Source organism: Epinephelus fuscoguttatus, linkage group LG10 (assembly GCF_011397635.1).
Source record: "Epinephelus fuscoguttatus linkage group LG10, E.fuscoguttatus.final_Chr_v1".
NCBI lineage: Eukaryota > Metazoa > Chordata > Actinopteri > Perciformes > Serranidae > Epinephelus > Epinephelus fuscoguttatus.
This window is the reverse complement of record NC_064761.1, coordinates 30,909,151-30,930,220: the sequence shown is the minus strand read 5'-3', so window position 1 is coordinate 30,930,220 and position 21,070 is coordinate 30,909,151. Positions and strand designations below refer to the sequence as shown.

Here is a 21,070-nt window from a genome sequence, read left to right as displayed (position 1 = left end):
ACAATTAAGAAACTATTTATAGATAAAATAGTCATATTTGAATTAGTGCTGGGCGATACTGTGCTGGGCGAAACTCAAATATTATGATATATTAAAAGAAATACCTTGAAGTCAATTAAAAAATTATGAAGACTTACAGTTGGTAACTTTGTTTGTTTTTTAATTACAGGCAAATAAAAACACAGATCACAACATGACATGATAATATGGTCTTACAAAGAGAAACAAAGCAAAGTAAAAAAAAAAATAAAGAAAGAAAGAAAAAACAAAAGTTAGAGTTACACAATTCTCGGAACCCATCGGCTGTATTCGGCGTCTGACTTCCGGTCAACTTCCGTTTATATATAAAAGTAAATATGCTGATCCATTGTGATGGATTCAGAGTTTATGTTTATGTTCAATTATGTTCCACCTCGTTAGTTCATCGCACGGACCGTTTAACCTGGCAACAACTGCAGCCGGCTCAAACGTGATTGGTCAATATCACGCGGACTACAAACAGCCTACAACTGGAAACCAGGGCTCTTCCGCTCTTCTTCTGGAGGCAAGATCTCCGGGGTTTGCCTACAGACTCTACATTCACTGAATGTAGAGTCTGTATATAGAGACTAGAGTTACACAGACCAAAGTGGATAAAAGAAAAGATATATAAAGGTTAGTAGGATCAAATCAGTAATTCAAAAGTTTATAGTACTAGTAAAAAAACAACAAATAAATAAATAAAGCTAATATGACAGGTGGAGTGTAATTATAATTCTATATAGTTCCACTTTTCACTAGAGCAAATTTTCTTCCATTTCATGTTATGTTGTGTTACTTTGCAATGGTTTGTCGAGAAAAAAAAATCCATAAGAAACTCACATTGATATTGGTAACCTTTATGAAAATAACTTGATATCATATCTGCTGAACTCTCACTATACTCTGAAAATCAAGCCCCCCTTTCTACAGCCTCTAATGGCATTCGCTAGAATCATACTGCGGTGCAGTCAGCAACAACCAATCAGAGCTGAGGAGTCTGTGATGCAGCTGTCAATCATGTCAATTGCTCCATGAACTGCAGTCAGACTGTCAAACTAGGCAGTGTTGATCAAATATGAATCAGGATTCTGTTACTGCATTGCTTATTTGTTGCCTCTAATGCTTACAGAAACATATTTTAGTGTACTGTTTAGCTGTAAAATGAGGACGTTGTATACAGAAGTGTATACAATGGGAGGGCTAGGTCACTAACTCTCTAATTTTACAGATGAGCAGTACACTAAAATATATTTCTGAAAATATTTGAGGTGAGAAATAGGCAATGCAGTAACAGAATCTTGATTTATATTTAATCAGTGCTACTTCGTTTGACAGTCTGCCTGCAGTTCACGAGCAGTGATTGACATGACTGAGTGATTGACAGCTGCTTTAGAGACTCCTTGGCCCTGATTGGTTGTTTCTGTATATATGCAGTAATGCCATTCGAAATGCTACTAAATAGAGCTTCCAGAGGAGTATGAGTCTTTTTTTCCGGAGATCATCTGTCTCATTTCATGCTGTGTGAATAAAGTCACAGGTTCAGCTAATATAAAAAGTTATTTTTATAAAAGTTACGAACTGTAGCTTCAAGGAAAGCCTTTCAAAACAAGTTGTAATTCAAACAAGATGACCAAACAAGTGGAATAAGGCACTGTTACTTTTATTGAGCAATAACACTTTGGAAACGACTGTTTGGAAATACAAATTTATGTGAACTTGCATGTCAAAACACAGATGTGCTCTGTTTGATGTCATTATAATATATGGGTTTGATTTTGCCAGAAATGTAGCTTGATGACTCTTGGCTTTATCATGATATGCTTGAATTGGACGCAAGTGTGCAGAGCATTCCTGTCTTCATATTTGATTATTGTTTCACCTTCTTTCAACAAAGAATTGCATCATAAGTTAAAAAAAAGCACTGAAATAAGTTCAGAAAATTGGCATAAGGCTGTGATGCAGCTTACAAGACCTGAAAATGACATAATTTCAGATATATTCTGATGTTATGAGACTAAATGACACAAATTTATTTCTCAGTATCAATATTACAGCGATGTATTGTCTCGCCACTGTGTTTACTGCAGGGCTTTTGTATTAAAATGCATTAGATTGCTACAGGTGTTGTTTTTGTGACCTCCTGTTGCTGTTTTGCTCATCATGTTGGAGGTCGAGCTGACTGAATATTTAACCAAAGAACAATCTTTTTCTGACTCTAATGCATGCATACACACAACCCTCATGTACATTATATGTATACACGTTATGTCTATACATATTCATGATTTTTTCAAGTGGTTTTTTTTATTGGCTCTCCCTTTGTTTTTCTCGCCTACACATACATGGACACAATTAAAAAAGAAAACCATATCTGTAAAGCAGTCATCTTCAGCGTGCCTTCTTCGCCCTCTGTCCCCTCCCTCTATCTCTCCTCCACTTCTCCTCCTGAAAATGTCCTGTTCTGCTTGGGGGACGGTTGTGTCAGATGTGATGCATTCACCACCTCGTAATTGGTTTTGTAATTAAATGTTTCTGCTTGGTTGATCACAAAGGACATAGTATTCTCCCTAATTAGGCTGAAAATTCAATATCCTAATTCTTTTCGCCTTTTTTCTTCTCCCGTGTTGACCAAACGATTGTTGATGAACGCAACAGCCGGACCCGCTGTCACTCACTCTGCATATTCCAGTCATATTTTTCTTTTGTCCTTTTCTTCGCCTGTCTCTTTATCTCCCCTGTATTTGCCCTTTTCATGTTGTTCCCTGTCATTCCCTCCCCTTCGTTCACCCTTTCTCTCCTTATGAAATCGAAAGAAAGCAAGAGATAGAGGGTGAGACGTTCCCCAGAGGTGGCACTGTGCCAACACATCGGGCCGTGGCAGTGTGGCATGTGCATGCACGCAAAGGCAATTCCATATAGAGCGCTTTTAAAGAGCGGTTGGGCATCGTTATAAGCAGCACTTAGCGAGATTGTTTGATCAATATTGCGCTGATCGTGCTCTCGGAGGAGCTCAGGGTTTTCAATCGCCCAACCCAAATGCCTTTTCTGGGTTGGACAGCCAGAAGATTCTGTTTCACAGGCTTTTTTTCTCCCAAATTAATCAATTTGAAATACCACACGTGGAGTCACGTTCACTCCTCCTAGTTGTGGCCCTTTTTTTCAATCTCGCCAACGCTTGAAATGTAAAAGAGCATCTTCTTTCCTTGCCTTTAGATTCTAGACATTGTACGATGTGTATGTGCTGATTTTATATATTGTTTATATATTATTTAACATCTAAGTCTTTGCTACTGTTCTTTAGCAGGCTGCTTCTTTTGTGTTACGGCAGCCCATTTTTATATCCCCTCAAAAATGTGTACTTTTGAGATAATCGCCAAAGTGCAAGAACACCAAAAACAACAAATATGGAGAGAATAAATCTCTGCAGACAACAATGTAATGGTGAAGCCAAGTTTTCCATTACTAGAACTTTATCGCAGCATATGTTGCTTTCCAGATGTTTGTGCAGTATTTCTTTCTCTTAAATTACTTGTCACACTTGTACATGTAATTAAACTAGTAGTTCAACATTGAAAACACTTTTCAGTATCTTGGGGAGGTCCGGTGTGGTGCAGACAGGGATGGTGGTCCCCATATTCAAAAAAGGGGACTGGATAGTGTGCTCCAACTATCAAGGTATCACACTGCTCAGCCTCCCTGGTAAAGTTTACTCCAGGGTGCTGGAAAGGAGGCTCTGACTGATTGTTGAACCTCAGATTCAGGAGGAGCGATGCGGATTCCGTCCTCACTGTGGAATAGTGGACCAGCTCATAACCCTTGCAAGGCTGATGGAGGGGTCATGGGAGTTTACCCATCCAGTCTACGTGTGCTTTGTGGAACTGTGGAAGGCTTATTACTGTGTCCCAAGGAGATGGATGAAAATGGATGGATAGATGGATGGATGGATACAAGTTTAACTACAGTAGCTTGCTGCTAGTATAACTATGTTGATATCTGTACAGTGATTTAAATATTCAAATTACTTTAATACTATTTTTGCATAGGTAACTACTGAAACTACAAACAATTTTGAGTCATAAAATGATTTTTATTTTAACCATTGCCTCTCTGCTGTAATTGAAGCCCCTTTGGCCAGCCCCGACCCTTTTCTTTCATCCTGACTGCTGTGAAGGCGCCCAGGCAATGCATCCATCAGGCAGAATTTGTAAAACTAAACTTGAATATATAAGGTGGTCAGAAGTATTGATTATTGTTATCTATCACCAAATTTTCAGAGAAGTTGTTGCGTGCTATTTAAGTTACCCAGCTAATTGAGTAATCCTGCCTGGAGCTTACCCCCATCTACAGTAGATGCTAGTTTCTGGAAGGCACGTGTCTGACTGATGGCCATTGTATACAAACCAAACCAGACAGTTCTTGCATTTTCCATGTTTTTGGTGTAGTATGACTAGTAAACCAGTGGGCACTTATTGCAAGAAACTCAGTTACTGTAAAAATCTAAAAAGCCTAGTCCCAATTAAACGTGTAAAAATGTGTGGCTACACATTTTGACAAATAAACACCTGTCTCAATTAGATGCCTGGTCTGGTTGCCAAGCAGTTATTCAAATTCCTTTTGTCCAAAAGGGTCCTTGGATCAAAAGAATCAAAAGAGGGTTTTTTTATTAAAAAAAAAAAAAAAAAAAAAATTCCAGATTGTGAGTATTGTTTTAACAGGATAAAGTGGTGCCGTGTCGGTTTGCAGAGTGCCGTAACTCTCTCTCTCTGATGCGCTGTCTGTTGGTACTAGATCAGATTTATGATTCATAATTGTCATGTTATCTGTAGCCATTTCAAACAAGAAATATTCATACTGGTTTAAACAGCAAACGTTTTGTGTAAAAGGAATTAAAGGCCTGTCCCATATAGACACCTGTCCAAAATATAGGCCCACTGATTGTTAATTTGATCTTTAATTTGATTTTTAATAAAATAGTTTTTCCAAGTAACTTTAACCAAACTAGATGTCTCCCTAAGGGTTGCTTTGCTGTGGTTTAGCTTCTTCCAGTGTGAAGTAATTGGTATCTTGTGAAGCTATGCTTTCAAAGTAGCTTTACGAATTTTTTTCTGTAGTGATTTCTCCTCAGTTTTTGTGCTGTAATTGTTGGGTACACTATGTATTCAGACCAAGGGATCTTTCGATGTGAGCTGCATTTCCCATGTGCACAAAGCACATATTATTTGATATAAGCTTTTGTCAAAACATTTGTCCTGGTGAAGGTTTAGCAAATAGCTGACTCTATTATAAAGCACCTGCATCCGATATTAAGGTGCTGAACCTTCTTTTCTCCATATACTCCCAAAAAGCCTTTTTTAAACAAGTACGCATACATTATCACTTGAATTAATCACAATGTGACAGATTGCCACCATTTTCTCAGCAGGTTGTCAGACAGCGAGCTGTTCAGGGGTGAGGCAGGTTAAGTGTTGCGGTCAAGGATTGAATAGTCGTGTATGTGTGTGAGTGCGTGTGTGTATGTTTCCACCAGGGAGTGGAGCTAAGCTGACCCCACGATCTGTAGGTCTTGCTGCAGGTCGGTTCCACCGCTGAGGCTGCCACATGGCTGACTGGCCTGGAAAAACTCCCTGCTTGTCTCTGTTTTCTTCCCCTCTGTCTCTCTTTCCCTCGCTCTCCCTCGTCTCTCTCCCCCCTTCTCTTTATTTTGTCCTCCTATCTCTATTATCTCACTTTCTCTCCCTCTCCCCCTCCCTCTCCCCCGCTCTCCCTCTCTCCCTCCCTCTGGTGTCTAATGTTTGTTTGTGGCCTGTGGTGTGTTCAGTCAGAATTACCATCAAACAGAGACGAAGGGTTGCAGAGGGACGCGGATTAGCTTTGACATGCTGAGTAAGACCGCAGCACTCAGAACAGCACATTGCTGCTAATTTGGTACCGCTGTTAATTTATCCTCCGCCCACATGCGCACAAACACACACTCTCTCTCTTCCTGTCTTGGGGAGTCACTGTGTTTTTAGTCAAAATGTGCGTCAGGGATTTTTCTGGGAATGACAAGCCTGTTGTTAATGAGTGAAGAAGAGGGCTCGCCAAATCTTTGCGAGTGTGTATTGTGTATACAGTACGTGTGTGTGAGTGTGTGTGGGAGAGTTCTGGCTCAATGGCGGCTCTTGGCAGAGCAATGCTCTCTTCTCCCTGGTCGCTAACATCAGGGGACCAGCCAGGCATGTAATGGAAACTTTGGAGATTTAGAGGAGCAGCTTGCTAAATACGACCCCCTGATATACTACCTTAGATGGCTCCTATTGTACGAACATTGCTAAAGCAGGTCTTCATAATAACTTATTACATTTTACGAGGGTATGAAACATGCTGTGGTTGCTCCTAAAGCTGGATAATGAGCAGAAGATTTTACAATGTATGCACCTGTTTTGTATTTTGGTTAGAGCAAACATGGGAGTGCTGATTGTAGCCGGAGGTAAAACCCACGTTGGTTTAGGTTTTTGGATAAAGCCTCATCATTAGAACAAACATTGAACCCAGGCTTAGACCATGAAAAAGGTTGTTTATCGTCTCCGACTAAAGGTCGAGTTCCGGACAATAGATAGAAAGCAGATGCAGAATGTGGAGCCTCCTCAGTTTTAATGGTGTCTGACTGCTGCAGGTTGTTTTGAGCAGATGTGTTGTAGCAACAGGGAACTTGTTGCCGATCCTCTCACTGTGTGTGTGTGTGTGTGTGTTATCCCTTGCATTTATATGTCTATGAATGCTTTTAGATATGCATGTTTCTATGTGTCCATGGAAAATATCTGTGCCTGTTCCGAGAATCCAACAAGAGACGAATGCACTTGCTCGGTCAACATCTGCAGAGTTGAACTAGCCTGGCAAACATCTGCCTTATGAGCAAGAGGCTGATTAAAAACCTGCTGCCTGCGTAACGTCTAGTTTATTCAAAAGCAGATTCGCATATGCAAACTTGCTCGCAGACCCTGTACACACACTTGTGAGACGTCTCTCCCCTATCTTTTCACACTCCTTCTCATCCTTCTTTAAATCTCTCCTCCATTCACAACTACGTCCATATTTGCACTCAGGCGCGTGCTCCTGTGTAATTCATCTGTGCTGCAGATTAATTTTTCAGAGCCCAGGCAGCTCTGCCACTGTCAGTAAGAGGAGCAGGAGGAGGAGGAGGAGAAGGAGGAGGAGGAGGAGGGCTGCAGTCGTCTGGGTCTCGGGAAGGCTTGCCAGCCAGCACAGGTGGCGTTTTGTCTGGATTCTGCCCAGGGAGCGAGGGAGCAGAAAGAGGAGGAGGCAAAGAGGGGAAGAAGGAAGCACCAGGACAGACAGCATTTGGATTTATATATAATTGTTTAATTCAGTGATTCAGTATTTGATCCTTTGTAATTGGTTTATTTTTAATGTGGAAACCACAGTAAAACCCTAATCCTGGTTACAGAATTGGGCTTTGAATAAAGAAAGACCCATACCTGAAAGTGCCAAATTGCTTCCTGGAATTGATGATTAAGGGTTAATGAAAAGCATCTATGCAGCAAGGGATGAATTTTGTTGATGTCTGTTAAGTGCAAATTGCAATCAAAACCCTGTTGTTGAAATGTTATGAAAGATCTAACCCTTGTTTTTATCCTGTTGTCATGAAATGTTTCATTTTTTGTGTGTGTGAGCACTGCCAAATGTGCACATTTGTGCAGTGGTTTGGCTCTTCTAAGTATTTACTCCCCTCTCTGAGATGCTGGCAGTTGGACTGGGTTGTTATTAAGAGTGCTTCATCTGGCTTTGTGATTACAGCTCTGACCAAGCTGACAGACTGCAACCCCACCGACAAACAGCATGCAAATGATTCTCACACATGAGCATGCATCTGTGCTGTGATACAACAGATAGACAAACACACACACACAGAGATATATGCACCAAGCAGACATGAACACATGCTGTATGTGGGGGGAGTGTCAAACACACACACACATATATACTGTCACAGTCACTCCGCAATTTGTCACACAGTGCTGCGCCATTAGAAATTTACACCTGCCACTTGACACACCCCCGGCACCCCAACACACACAATCTTTACACTCACACACGAAAACACTTCCTCCTTTCCTGTTTTTTTTCCCGCTGTTGAAAAAGGAGAACCCAGCAGGGAGTGAAGTGGGAAGGTGGAGGGGTGGGAGGGCGTGGGGTGGAGCATCTGGAATAACACTCACCCATCTCTCATATCACTGCTTTCCCTCTGATCTCGTCCGCACACACTCACTCATACACACACGCACTCACACACATACACGCACAGATTGTCATTTCACATACCCGCTATCACCACCACCACTCCTGCTCCAGCCCTACTTCTCTTTCCGATGAGATCAGTGCGGGTGGTGGTCTTGAAGTAGACCCCATCTGGTGTGTGTATGTGTGTGTGTGTGTGTGTGTGTGTGTGTGTGTGTGTAAGAGCTGGTGCCATCCTGGCTGGGACGCTAGTAGTTTGGGGAGGGGGTTGCTGGCTTCTGTCCACCAGTGATCTACTGTACATCGCCACTCACTCTTCACACACACGGGCTGTGAACTCGGCTCTGCAAAGGCAAACTGCTGTCGGTACTTTTTGCTTTTAGAGTCAAGGGTCGTGCACACACAGATTCACTGTTGATTGATTCTTTGTTTGTTCATTATCATGTTACTTTATGGTCTTAAAGCCCTTCGAGACAGTGCTCCCCAGCATGGGGATCAGGACCTCCCGTGTAGTCCGAAAATAAATCTGAGTTATCACAGATGATGACAGCAAGAACAAAAAACCTCTGTTACCCAGACTGTACGTATGTTTTTATAACTTTTTTGTATGTTTTTTCTTCTTCTTGTGAGATACTGAATAGCTTCTTTATGCTCTACTGTCCTACAAATCAAACAACTTGAGAGGAAAAAAACAACTCTTGAAATTAATGGTCACAGTTTTTATGTATGAATTGTTGACATTTTTCCTATCTTTCTTTTTTTAATTTTATTCATTTTTCAATAACTCTCTTACTTACATTGCATCTATAGCTCAATCACATGTGTACACATACTCACATTGCAACTGAGAATGAGCAAACTAGGCTCCATTCAGCCCTGACAAAAGGTAGCAAAAACATTTATTTAAACAGAAACAATGGTGGGTTCGACACCCTGTGTATTACGCAGGCACACTGCTTTTTAATACGGCAGGTTTAAATTCAGTTCAATTCGAAGGGCTTTTTTGGCACTGGAAACATAGATTTACATTGTGAAAGGAAGTGTGAAATAAAGCAATAACTATGTAAAGATCTACCAGAATTTGGTTTATATACAAATCGCTGCAGATAGGGTAACACCTCCGACCACCATGTGAGATTAAATGTACTTCAAAGCCAGTTGCACACCATTTCACACCATTTCAAGGAGACATCTTGTTCAGCCTAGAAACTGTAGCAAAACAGTGCACACCGTTTTCAGATTAAACGTGCCCCAGATGTAGCCACCAGTTAACCAAGCCAAGACTTTCTCTTTCATGCCCTGCTTATTGTTTACAGTTTGATTGGTAACTTGAGACAGGTCCAGACAGCATCTCAGCTAATCTCTAAACATATTCTGCATTTGATGCAGATAAATAAGAAAAAGCTAAAAAGCTTGCCGCAGATGGGCTCTGAGATTGCATTTCGGCTGATGTGTTACGCTTCTTTTCCTCTCCACATGGACTGTTTACCTGGAGGCAACCAAAGCCTGCTAGAATGTGATTGGTCAGTACTACTTGGACTACAAACAGAAACCAGAATGCTTCTTGTATTGTTGCCTATGAGTCCACATACAGTACATTTAGAGATATCTGGATCAACAGTTGAAATGGATAGCTAGTAGGAGTAGAACCAATGTAAAGCAGTGTTACAGCAGGGTGAAGTGTTTCTTCAGAGGCTACATGTGTTTTGTCATTCCTTCTATAAACACACTGACACACTATATACTTTTGTCGGGGCAGCAGATTAACTTGAAAGTCATTTTTCTCAGTTTCACTACACCAACATTTATTACTTTTTGGCACTGTGGGGCTAAAGCGGCTATTAAGTCATGTGGTGCTTACACGACTTCTCATTTCAAAGAATAATCACGGAAGAATTAAACTGTGACTTGGGTTTATTTAGTCATTAAGCAGGCTTCATGTAGTTTGACGCCTCACGGTGGAGAAATTAGCCTTAAATCTGTTGGCTTGTTTTAAAATCCCGAGGCTGGTTTGGATTACCGGCTGTCAATCAACAGCGGCTGTACGTGTGTGTGTGTGCTTGTGTGTGTGTGTGTGTGTTTGCATGTGTGAAGAGGGTAGACAGTTAAAGTCTCTGCGGGCTATGTTCAGACTGTATCAATATGATTGACAGCATTAATGGTGTGATAATTCCACACATCAGGCAACTGAAAAGCTTCATTTCACAGAGCGGTTTGGATAATCACTGTCTGAAAAATAAACCCAGTTCTTCCTGTATTCGCTCCATCATTTTGCCTTTCTTCTCTTCACTTTCACTCCTCCTGCATATTAAGCTCTCCCTCCCTTTATTCCTCCCTTTTCCTGCAGGACGAATGCCGTAACTTCATGAAGGTGCTGCTCAGCAGAGAGGGAGGCCTGTTTGTGTGTGGGACCAACGCCTTCAACCCGCTCTGTGCCAACTACACTGTGAGTTAACTCTAAAATAACGTCATGATGATTGCTTTGACGTCCTTGATGAATGCCTTACAGTATCTATTCTTCCTAAACAGAGGCCTCGCTTTCAAACACAATCAGTGCGCCTGTTCAGGTGAAAATTTACAGCTTGATTAGAGTTGTTTGTTCAGCTCTCGCGGCAGTGTTGACTTCCTCCCCAGGACTTATTTATCCTTGTTGTCTGGCAGTTCCAGTGCCTTGTTTCCCTGAGATACAACAGTTGTTATTTCTCGGCGGTTAAACTTTGCGGTCTGCCGAGCTTGTTATCGTTGAGAGTCAGAGACGGATAATCAAGAAGAACACAAAGAGGGGGGAAGAGGAAGAGGAGGGTATTCAGAGTAAGAGCAAAGACGTGACTTGCTTGCGTGGTTTGATTTCTTTTGCAAGTGGTTAAGAAAGCAAAGCAATTCCCCAACCGGGATTTAAGAGACACCGAGGTTCAAGCTACAAGTGTTAAGTGTAGACAGAGCTGATTCAAACAATTAGCCACAGAATACTCTGAATATTTCCTCCTTCCTGTCCAGCACAAGTTTGTCAGACGCTGAAGGTGTATCTCCATTCGACAGCGGCAGCTCACCTGAATCCTCCACCGTGCAGCAGAACGTGCTCCACTTCCCGACCAATCCCTGTCTCGCTCAATTACAGTAACGATTTCAAACTTGTGGAAGAAAAACTACGCATAAATATTAATCATCGGCTCGGCTGATTTCACATCATTCTGCAGGAATATTAAATGAGCAATGAAGGCAGTTGAGTTGGAGAAAGTGAGAGGGGAAAAAATCCTTTCACTATCAAAGGCTTTTTCAGATAAGTGTTATTTTCAGCCTCTCACATTTCAAACATAGCGCAACAGTGGAACACTGAGCTGTACCTGGCCCATTATCTGTCAGCCACTAATGACATTCTACAACAGTGTATAACACACCTGTCTCTCCATGATAGGCTGTCTGTTTCTCTGGGGACTAGTTAGCGATGCTAGCTACTGTTTTATTTATAGCTAGGTTTTAATGAAATGACACATATAAATTATTTCCCTTTCAGCCGTGGATGATAATTAGACTGTGCTGGGGAAATTGTTTGCTTTTGGCTACCTTTTAAGTGTATGTGTTAGTAAATGTGTGTGTAATAGAGAAAGTGATGCAGAGGAGATTTTACTGCATATACATGTATGACTTTATGTGGGTGTATGGACCCCTGTGTGTCTGTATGTGTGTGTGTTTTATTTATGCATGAGAATGTGACTCTCTTGTTGTTGCTGCTGTGCCTAATTGGCACCAGTGAATCATTAGTTTACACTTATGGTAACACTCCCTAATTGTCATTCTCTTTGTGGCTTGTTTTCATAATGCTGCTGTAGACGCATTTATATTGTTTGGAGTTTGCTGATTGATGTGTGCATCTGTGTGTGTTTATGTGTGCGTGGTGTAACAGGGAGACACTCTCGAGATGGTAGGAGACACAGTTAGTGGTATGGCGAGGTGCCCCTATGACCCCAAACACGCGAATGTAGCTCGGTTTGCAGGTAAGTTACACCTGTTTGAGTGTTTACTACTTTCTCACCTGTTAGTTAGTTTCTTTAATTATCCCTTAGGAAGCTCTCTTTGTGTCTGTGGCAACTGTCACACAAATACAACCGCCACAAAAAGACATCACAGTTTAAGACAGACATTTAACAACAAAGTGCTCCACAGCAACATCACCAACAATCAAGTGCAACAAACTGCAAGTGACACGCACCTCATATCACCCAGACTTGTTTAACAGAACTATACTGAAAGGTATTATGGATCCCTTGGCACTGGTAGCCCACAAAGGTGGTACCTATCTCCTGTCCCGTTTTTACACACAGATCTCGTGACTGGGCCGCGATAAAGACCCTTCATTATGCTGTCTGTTCTTTTTTATACACAACCAAAAAACGGGGGCATCATGCCGCCCCAGTGTGTGATTTTAGATAGCATGCCAGTGTTTCAGAAGAAAAAGAGGCATGACGGGCAAGATGTGTAACACAACAGTGTCTGGCTCTAGTGTGATATGTAACATACACATCAGGCACGACTTTCTAAATAGTAACAATAGAATGATGCAGCCCTAACCATCATTCCGTCTCTGTTTTATGGCTGTTGATCTTCTCCTCTGTTCAGAGGGTATGAAGCTGGACCTCATTATCTCCACTGTTTCGATTGCTGTTCTTCTTCTTTGAGTTAACTAGTAGTGCTGCTAGCTGCTTAGATCTCCCGCTGGTTGGTCACACACATCACAGCTCAGACACACCAAACCGACATCGCAAAACTACTGGTGATGAAGGCCGACAGTGGTGTCACTTCTCCTTGCTTGTGTCTCAGCCAAAATGTTGCACTATAACACATCACAAACACGACAGCCAATAGCAACTAGCAGGTATGTAATGCACCTGCATGAGAGGAAATAACTCCATACCAGCAGGAGGTGGTAGTCTGTATTTGTCATTCAAAAACGAAAACCAGAGGACAGGGTCTGAAATTACAACCCGCCAAGCGTCAAATGCCAGTAGATTTTCTGTTTGGCAAGTAAATCTCAGAGGGCTATCTGTCACACTGGCAGATAAATGTTTGTACCAAAATAGGCATGTAACAAAAAAACTATGCTGAGAGTCTCTACTGCGTTTTGGTGTCGTTCAGGGCCGCACTGCTCTGCTGCTCATAAGCTGCTCCTGTGCTGCCGCAAAACTGAATCTCAAGCACTCCTAGTTATGCGACACTCTTTACCATGTGGGATATCGGCCAATCCACTAAACTATCAGTTGCCGCTGGTGTGCTGCAAGCAGAGTGATTTTATTCACCGACGGGCTCTGCTCTCTCCAATTCAACATGCTGAATTGGCCGAAAAAAAGCAGATAAGGGCTATCTAGTGCCAACGATGCACGTCACCACGCAAACTAGGGCAACAATCACCAGAAGCCTGACACTGACCAACAGCCAACCATTGGTTTGAAGTGTCAAGACCCTAACACGTCGTCACAACATTACACCTGTCTTGCTTACACAGACATCGATCCAGCACTGTTACTATCTCCACTGCAGACTTAAAGGTGACACAACTTTGCCACCCCATTCTGCAACTGTGCCTTTTAGACAGAATTCCCTTCCTTCGCACAAATATGATTTGAGCCTGTGCTGAAGGTCGGCTCTCCACACAGTGAAAGTTTTCCAACATCCATCAGATTCACATGCATATTGACCACACATTGAGGATTATCACTGAAGAAAATTATTGTTGAATATCACTGAGTGTGTTCCACATTTCAAGCTCAACAAAACAGGGCAGTTGTGATCTTTCAGTTTAATCCATCGGCTTTGTTTACTTCATCGGATTTAAACACTCCACTGTAATATAATCAACAGTGTTCTGTGGCTGAAACTGTGGGGAGCCATTACTGTTCAGCCATCATCCCATTATCCGATATTAGCTAAAAGTAAAAATGTTGTTTTTTGTGTGGGAGTGCTGCAAAGTTGCAATTATGTCACTTTAATTATATTGTTGACTGGTCAGTCATGTCATGTTTATGATGCAGGACTTCTATAAAAGGCTAGCACACACTCCAGCTCTATTGTTTGTGGTTACTCTGTTGCTTTGGCAGGCTGTCCAACTCACTAGTGTTTGTTTGTGTGTGTGTGTGTGTGTGTGTGTGTGTGTGTGTGTGTGTGTGTGTGTCAGAGGGGAATCTGTTCACAGCTACTGTGACAGACTTCCTGGCTATTGATGCGGTGATCTACCGTAGCCTTGGGGACAGTCCCGCTCTGCGCACCGTCAAGCACGACTCCAAGTGGTTCAGAGGTACGTACAGACGGGTGTGCATCAGCATCTTATGTTTTGAGTGTGTGTCCACATCACTTAGCGGCATGCAGGATCGATACATGTGTCAGTAGCAGAGGGCTGAGTCAGCAGCCTGACAACTCTGTGTTCAGGTCACTGGACAGGAAACTGTCAAACTCACTGCTCCTTGACAGAGAATCCACATCACGGGCCAAAGCTAAGGATGATGATAGGACAGTAAAAACAAAATTCACAATATCAGATAATCAGACACACAGGAGCCAGCTAGTCTTGGGTGTAATAGCACGGAAATGCATAGCGTGAAACTGAGTTCCCAGAAACATCAGGGAGTCATAATGCGCTTATTGTTTGGTGTAAAATCCCCTTTCACTATGTAATGAAATTAAGCATGGCCTGTGCCTCTTTCTCACTGCCCTCATGTTACCTCGGTGTCATGGGAGTGAGTGATGCATTTGCATATGAAGACACTGTTTGCTGTATGCTTTCTCATGGTCCATCTATATTTCAAAACCTTTCCCCCTTCTTCCTCTAACTCTGACTCTTCTTCTCTCTCACAATATAGAGCCCTATTTTGTCAGCGCTGTGGAGTGGGGACCTCACATCTACTTCTTCTTCAGGGAGATAGCCATGGAGTTCAATTACCTGGAGAAGGTATAGAAGTCATTCTGTTGAAAACCCATCCTCCTGTCCCTCTGAACTTTCGGTATTCACATGGACGAGCAGCTGGTCCATTCAGAGCACCTTTAAAAGGACTGTAGAGGAATCTGTGGTTAAAATTCAACACCATGAAAGCAGACGCCGCTCTAATATCTCGCTGCTGTTATTATTTGAATGTCAATATCAACTCTTTCCCCCACTGCTACACTGACCTTTCATCCTTGTATTTGTTTGTCTGCATATCTAATCCAACAAATCATAGTCTGGGTAAACATTGCATGTCTGGATTAACCTAAGAAAAGCTTTTTTTTATAGCTTTGTATATTTACCACCCTTACCAGAGCTGGGGATACATCTTTATGAAAAAGTATCAGCATCAGGATCTTCTCTAATAAATTAGCAATTCACATTTGGGGAGAAGTGCTTGCACAAGGTCTCCGGCTTTGACATGTTTACAGAGAGCAGAGTAAATGGATACTTAAACAGCATTACCGTTGTGTGGATGAGGCTGTTCAAAGAAGCAATTTTGAGAAGCAATGACATTTTTATGAATAATTGATATTAGATTTACCATTATAGAACAATGATCTGTCAAAACATTGCAAATAGCATGCAAATGACTCTGTGGAGCTCACACTGGAGTTGAAAAGAGCTTTTAAATATGCCTTTTTGAAGATGAAATCCAAAGCTTACTCCCCAGCTTATCACTGGAGTTTATGTGAACTGCGCTTATACAGATACACCTGTCAGTGAGTTGCACATGTATTTTGCATATTTGCTATGCCTACATCTGCTTCTCTGTGCCGGACTCTTCACAGGTGGTGGTGTCACGTGTGGCTCGGGTGTGCAAACGTGATCTGGGTGGGTCGCAGCGCGTCCTGGAGAAGCAGTGGACGTCGTTCCTGAAGGCCCGTCTGAACTGCTCCGTCCCTGGTGATTCCCACTTCTACTTTAACTTGCTCCACTCCACCAGCCCCATCATCAAGATGCACGGCAGGGACATAATCCTGGGAGTGTTCTCCACACCAGCGAACAGGTACAACATACACTTACTAACATATTCCTGTAAACAAGCTCCATAGCATATAAATACACCTTCTCGCCTCTGTCTCTCAAAAAATGTGCACGCAAGGACAGACACTCAGGATCAGCCAGTTGTACCCCCAGAACCATGAACACCGCCATCTATATTAGCTGTTTATCTGTTACCTTTAGCCCAATATTTAAACTATTAATGTTTCTTTTAGCTCTATTTGAACTACTTATCAGTTACATTTAGTGAACTTTTCAAATTCAATTTTAGGTTTATTTCAGCATCTTTCCATCTTCAGTATCAGAGTATTTTTACACCAGAATCCCTGTCTTTTCTCTTTCTGTAAAACCAGATAAAATGGGTTCAAATGTTTGATGATTCATCCTGCACTCGGGGGCCTTTACAAAAGTGTGTCCAATCAAAGTCAAGGTTATTTTTATAGCACATTTCATTTGAAAAATGTAGGCTCAGTATGCTTAAGATAAAAGTAAACATCATACATGACAAAAATGAACCACGAACCACCTTTTCAGAATCTGACTGTGACAAAAAGCATCTTGTCTAAGATATATTTCTAAGATGAGTAAAGGAGAACTTTGAGATATTAGCTTTGTGTATCTGGAAATTAAGATCAGCATCTAAAATCACACCTCAGTTTTTGGCATGCTCATATGGTTTTACAGAACAGAGAATCTAGTGCCTTGGGACCTATGAAAAGAATCTTTGTTTTGTCCTCATTTAGCTATAAAAAGTCTGTCGCCATTAGATATTTGATATCGCCAGTGTAACTGGGCTAAGTTGATGAGTAGCAACAGATACAGCAGTGTATCGTCTGCATAGGAATGATATGAAAAATGATATCGCTGAATATCATGTCTGTACATGCTCCCAAGTGGGAGCATGTACAGACTGAAAAGCAGAGGACCAAGAACTGACCCTTGGGGGACTCCATATTGAATGCTGTTATTATCAACTTCATAGCTGCCAATCGAAAAGGATGTTCTAGTTAGACATAAAAGGAGCCAGTTAAGAACTATGCCCTTGAGGCCTAAACCATGTTCACAGCGCTGATGAAGAATCACATGGTCCACAGTATCAGTCACTGCACTGAGGTCTAGAAGTACCAGAGTAGATACTTTGCGGTTGCCTGAGCTGATTTTGAGATCATTATCTACTCTGTCCTGTGCAGTTTCTGTACTGTGGTTAGCTGTAAAACAACAAACATACTGTTATTTGACAGATACCCAACCAGCCTTGTCTAATTTTCCCAAGAATTGAAAGTTTGAAAAAGGTCTGTAGCGCTGTGAAGTAAATGGATCAAGATTACTGTTTTTCAACAGTGGTGTTATAGTTGCATGTTGGAGACCTGTGGGAAATATTCCAGCAAGCAGGGAGGTATTTACAATCTCAAGTACATCATCAACGATACAGTTAAAAACATTTTTGAACAATTTAGTAGGCATTATATCAGGAGGACATGATGTAGATCTCAACTGCTGCACCACTTCTTGTATTTCACCACACTGAACAAAGGCAAAGTTGGAAAATCAAAGGAGACTTAAGGTGACAAGCCAGCCATACCAGTCATATAAAACTGCACCATATGTGGGTCACAGTAGCGAACAGTGGAGTGTGATGTGGAATGTGGAGTGTGATAGGAAGAGATGTAGGTTTGGTTATCAGTGGGCACAGCCTTTGTTTTCATTTCCAAAACAATGTGGCTGAGGTCTAACACATTCATCTCTCCCTTGTTCTCTTGATCTAAAAACAGGGGTGCATTCAGCCACAACAAAAAGTAGCAAAACACTTATTTCAATGGAAACATTGGTGCTGGATTGAACACCCTGTTGTGTCAATGAGCCTTTTAGTATGGCTGGGGTTATTTACACATTGCTGCTGATTTGGTAACACCTCTTATACACCCACCACCCTTGAGAAAACGTAAGTGTTGGCACACCATTTTAAGATGTTCGGCGTGGAAGCTGTAGCAAAACGGTGCACACAGATTTCAGATCGAACGTGCCCCAAGTAAGGGAGGTGTGTGTATTGCACTTAACTCTAAGCCCACTCACTTTTCAATGGTACAGTCAAATGCAAAGGATTTGATTTAGATCTTGTACACTGGTCAAATATTCTGTTTCACTGGGGAACTCAACAGTTTATCCATTCATGTAGCTAATTATTTCACACCTTATTCATTACATTTAGCTATTTGGACTCTTAATCCATTCCTTTAGCTGCTATTTGAACTGTTTATTCATTTTATCTACAGTACATTTCACCATTTAGGCTATCCATTACTTTTAGCTAACTGTTTCATCTTCTCTGCTCGCTTCCTAACTAGGTTGCATGCACTCTCAACACATGGCATTCTAGCTGACTCCATATCATGATATATTTTTTTGAAATAAAATTGCAGTCCATCCCTTTTCAAGTTGCTACTCCTCAAATACCTACTGACTACTCTTAAATCTTTTCACGTAACCCAGAGCAAGTGCAGACCAGTTGGGAATCACTGCTTGAGATCAATACTTCAAAAAACAAGCTCTATTTGTGTATGTGTGCTCATACATGTGTGAATTAGAGGGCTGACGTGGATGAATTTCAATCCACATCCTCTTCGGAAAGAGAAAAGGGGATTCAATCATACGGAGAGTGTTTTTTAAGAAATACACAAACACAGGAACACATCCCGACATACTTCCCGTGGAGACTGAGATGGACACCCAGTGTGAAGCAGCACTTGAAAATTCCCTTGAAAATTCTGTGGACCACCATAGTTTGTTCCTTCACCTATAAAGTCGGAAAGAGCAAGGCTTCCTACAGGCCAAGCAAAGCTCCAGAGAAATGAAAGAGGCTGTGTGGCGGTACAAAGGTCAAGATTGTGAGGTACAGAGTAATTTAAGACGCATGGACTGCTTTCATTGAGGACAAAAGGGTGATTTGTTGAAAGACAAGATTAAATTGAAAAAAGGTGAGAGGAGAGGAGGGGAGAGGAGAGATGCTGCCTGGTAAATGGGGGATTATTGGAGACTGCAGGTATTTGCAGAGCCAAAGACAACGCAAACAGCAAACCAGAGGGACTGAACAACAGAGAGAAAGAAGGCAGGACAAAAATATTTATGTGTGCCATGCAAACACTTCGGATTGTTTTGATGCATAAAATATAAATTTGATTCTACATTAGAGATGTTCTAAAATGACTCTATCTAGTGTTGGTCTCAAATTTTCTTCCAGTGGGATGAGATAATTCTTCTTGCTGCAAGAGAAAATAAACAAGTTTTCTGATACAATAAAAATAATCTGCTTATTCTTCCTTACTGAATTGCTATGTTCTATTTTTCAACATTAGGAAGAGAAACATGGTCCTCACACTTACTGGAAGATGAAGTTACTTATTAAGAGGAACATTGTATCATGCATGTTTTTCGAAACATCCTTCATGTATCCTTAAAGTTGCACAGAGACGAACATACTCTGCTCATTTTGAAATAAGGTATTGCTCAAGCATATTGCAGTCTAAGTGGCTGAAATCATAGAAAAGTATTCAGTATACTTTTTCTGTGATTGCCCACTCACCGTACACTATCTGAATGGCCCCGATACCACTTATGGTGTCTGGTAGTGGCAAACACACAGAAATCTCTTGCTACTGTCTGCTGTTTGACTTTGGTCTGGAATCAATACAGTGTCTCACTTAAATGCAGCCTGCAGCATTGCTATCACCTGACAGTGGTTCCAGTATAAATCCTTCTTTTTTTTTAAAGGATGTGAAAATAAAGCCCTATACCAGTTGCAGGACAGTGTCTCAAAGCAGTGGGCTCCCAGTAAGAGACTGGAGAGAATGAGGGGAAGAAAAAAGGGACAATGAGGGGGTAAAAGAGAAGGAAGAGGAGACAGAAAGGAGAAAAAGGGAGACGGCGAACAAGAGGGGGAGAGATGGATGAGAAGCTCAAGGACGAGGAAGTCAATAATGGACAACACGTGCATCCCTCGCTCTCTCTGAGATCTAAAACTGTTTCATCAGCTGCATCTTATCTGTGTGTTTGGAGGGACTTCGCAGCGAGAGGGGGCCACTGCCTGCAGAGACAGATGGATGCTTCACACACACACACACACACACACACACACACACACACACACACACACTCTCTCTCTCTCCCACTCGTATACGCACACACAAACACACACATGTGCACAAACACACTTAGAATGGTTCCCAGATAACAGCGTTTGCGGCATGCCACAGAGGAGAACCAGCTGAACACACACGCCCCTGCTTGGGTAAACTGCCACTGGGTACTATTTTAAATAACTGCCAGCCAAGAGAGAGAAAGGGAGGTTTAGATGGATGGATAAGGAGACGCGTGATGGAGGAAAATGAGCACAAAGAGAATGAGAGAATGTGTGAGGTGAGCTGCAAAACTCCCACTGGCCCCGTGTGGCCCACTGCGCCGCACCGGCTAAGTGCTTGCCAGACAAATTGCTCTGGCTGGCAGCGTGCAGTGAAAACAGCATGAAGCAGGACCTGGGAGTGGAGGAATAGCTATTCTCTTCTGCCATTTGGCCCTGGGCAGCATATATGGGACTGTAGTATGGGAATAACTGGTTGAAATCAAGGTTTTACTGGGCCCTCCCACAGTCTCCCCTGGACACTCTGAAGTTACTCATCTCCTCCTGTGCCCAAAACTCCGGGGATAATTTTACAGCCACATACCAGCTCCTCAAATGGTATGAAGTTGTATTTGCAGGATCTGTAGGTCTCTACTTCCAGAGTTTAAAAATCGCCTCCAGTTGTCAGTTCCTTTGTGCATCCACCTCTGAAGCCCCGG

General features: G+C 42.0%; 1 protein-coding gene across 3 annotated transcripts in view; it reads left to right on the top strand.

Moving 5' to 3' along the window:
- sema6bb (sema domain, transmembrane domain (TM), and cytoplasmic domain, (semaphorin) 6Bb) overlaps positions 1 to 21,070 on the top strand; it is a 181,107-nt gene that overhangs the window by 97,281 nt on the left and 62,756 nt on the right. For all 3 annotated transcript variants that reach the window (XM_049588366.1, XM_049588365.1, XM_049588367.1), the window contains 5 exons: positions 10,607 to 10,705; positions 12,164 to 12,254; positions 14,429 to 14,548; positions 15,111 to 15,199; positions 16,024 to 16,241. In XM_049588366.1, the coding sequence (XP_049444323.1) occupies positions 10,607 to 10,705; positions 12,164 to 12,254; positions 14,429 to 14,548; positions 15,111 to 15,199; positions 16,024 to 16,241 (617 nt within the window). The remainder of the gene's footprint in view (positions 1 to 10,606; positions 10,706 to 12,163; positions 12,255 to 14,428; positions 14,549 to 15,110; positions 15,200 to 16,023; positions 16,242 to 21,070) is intronic.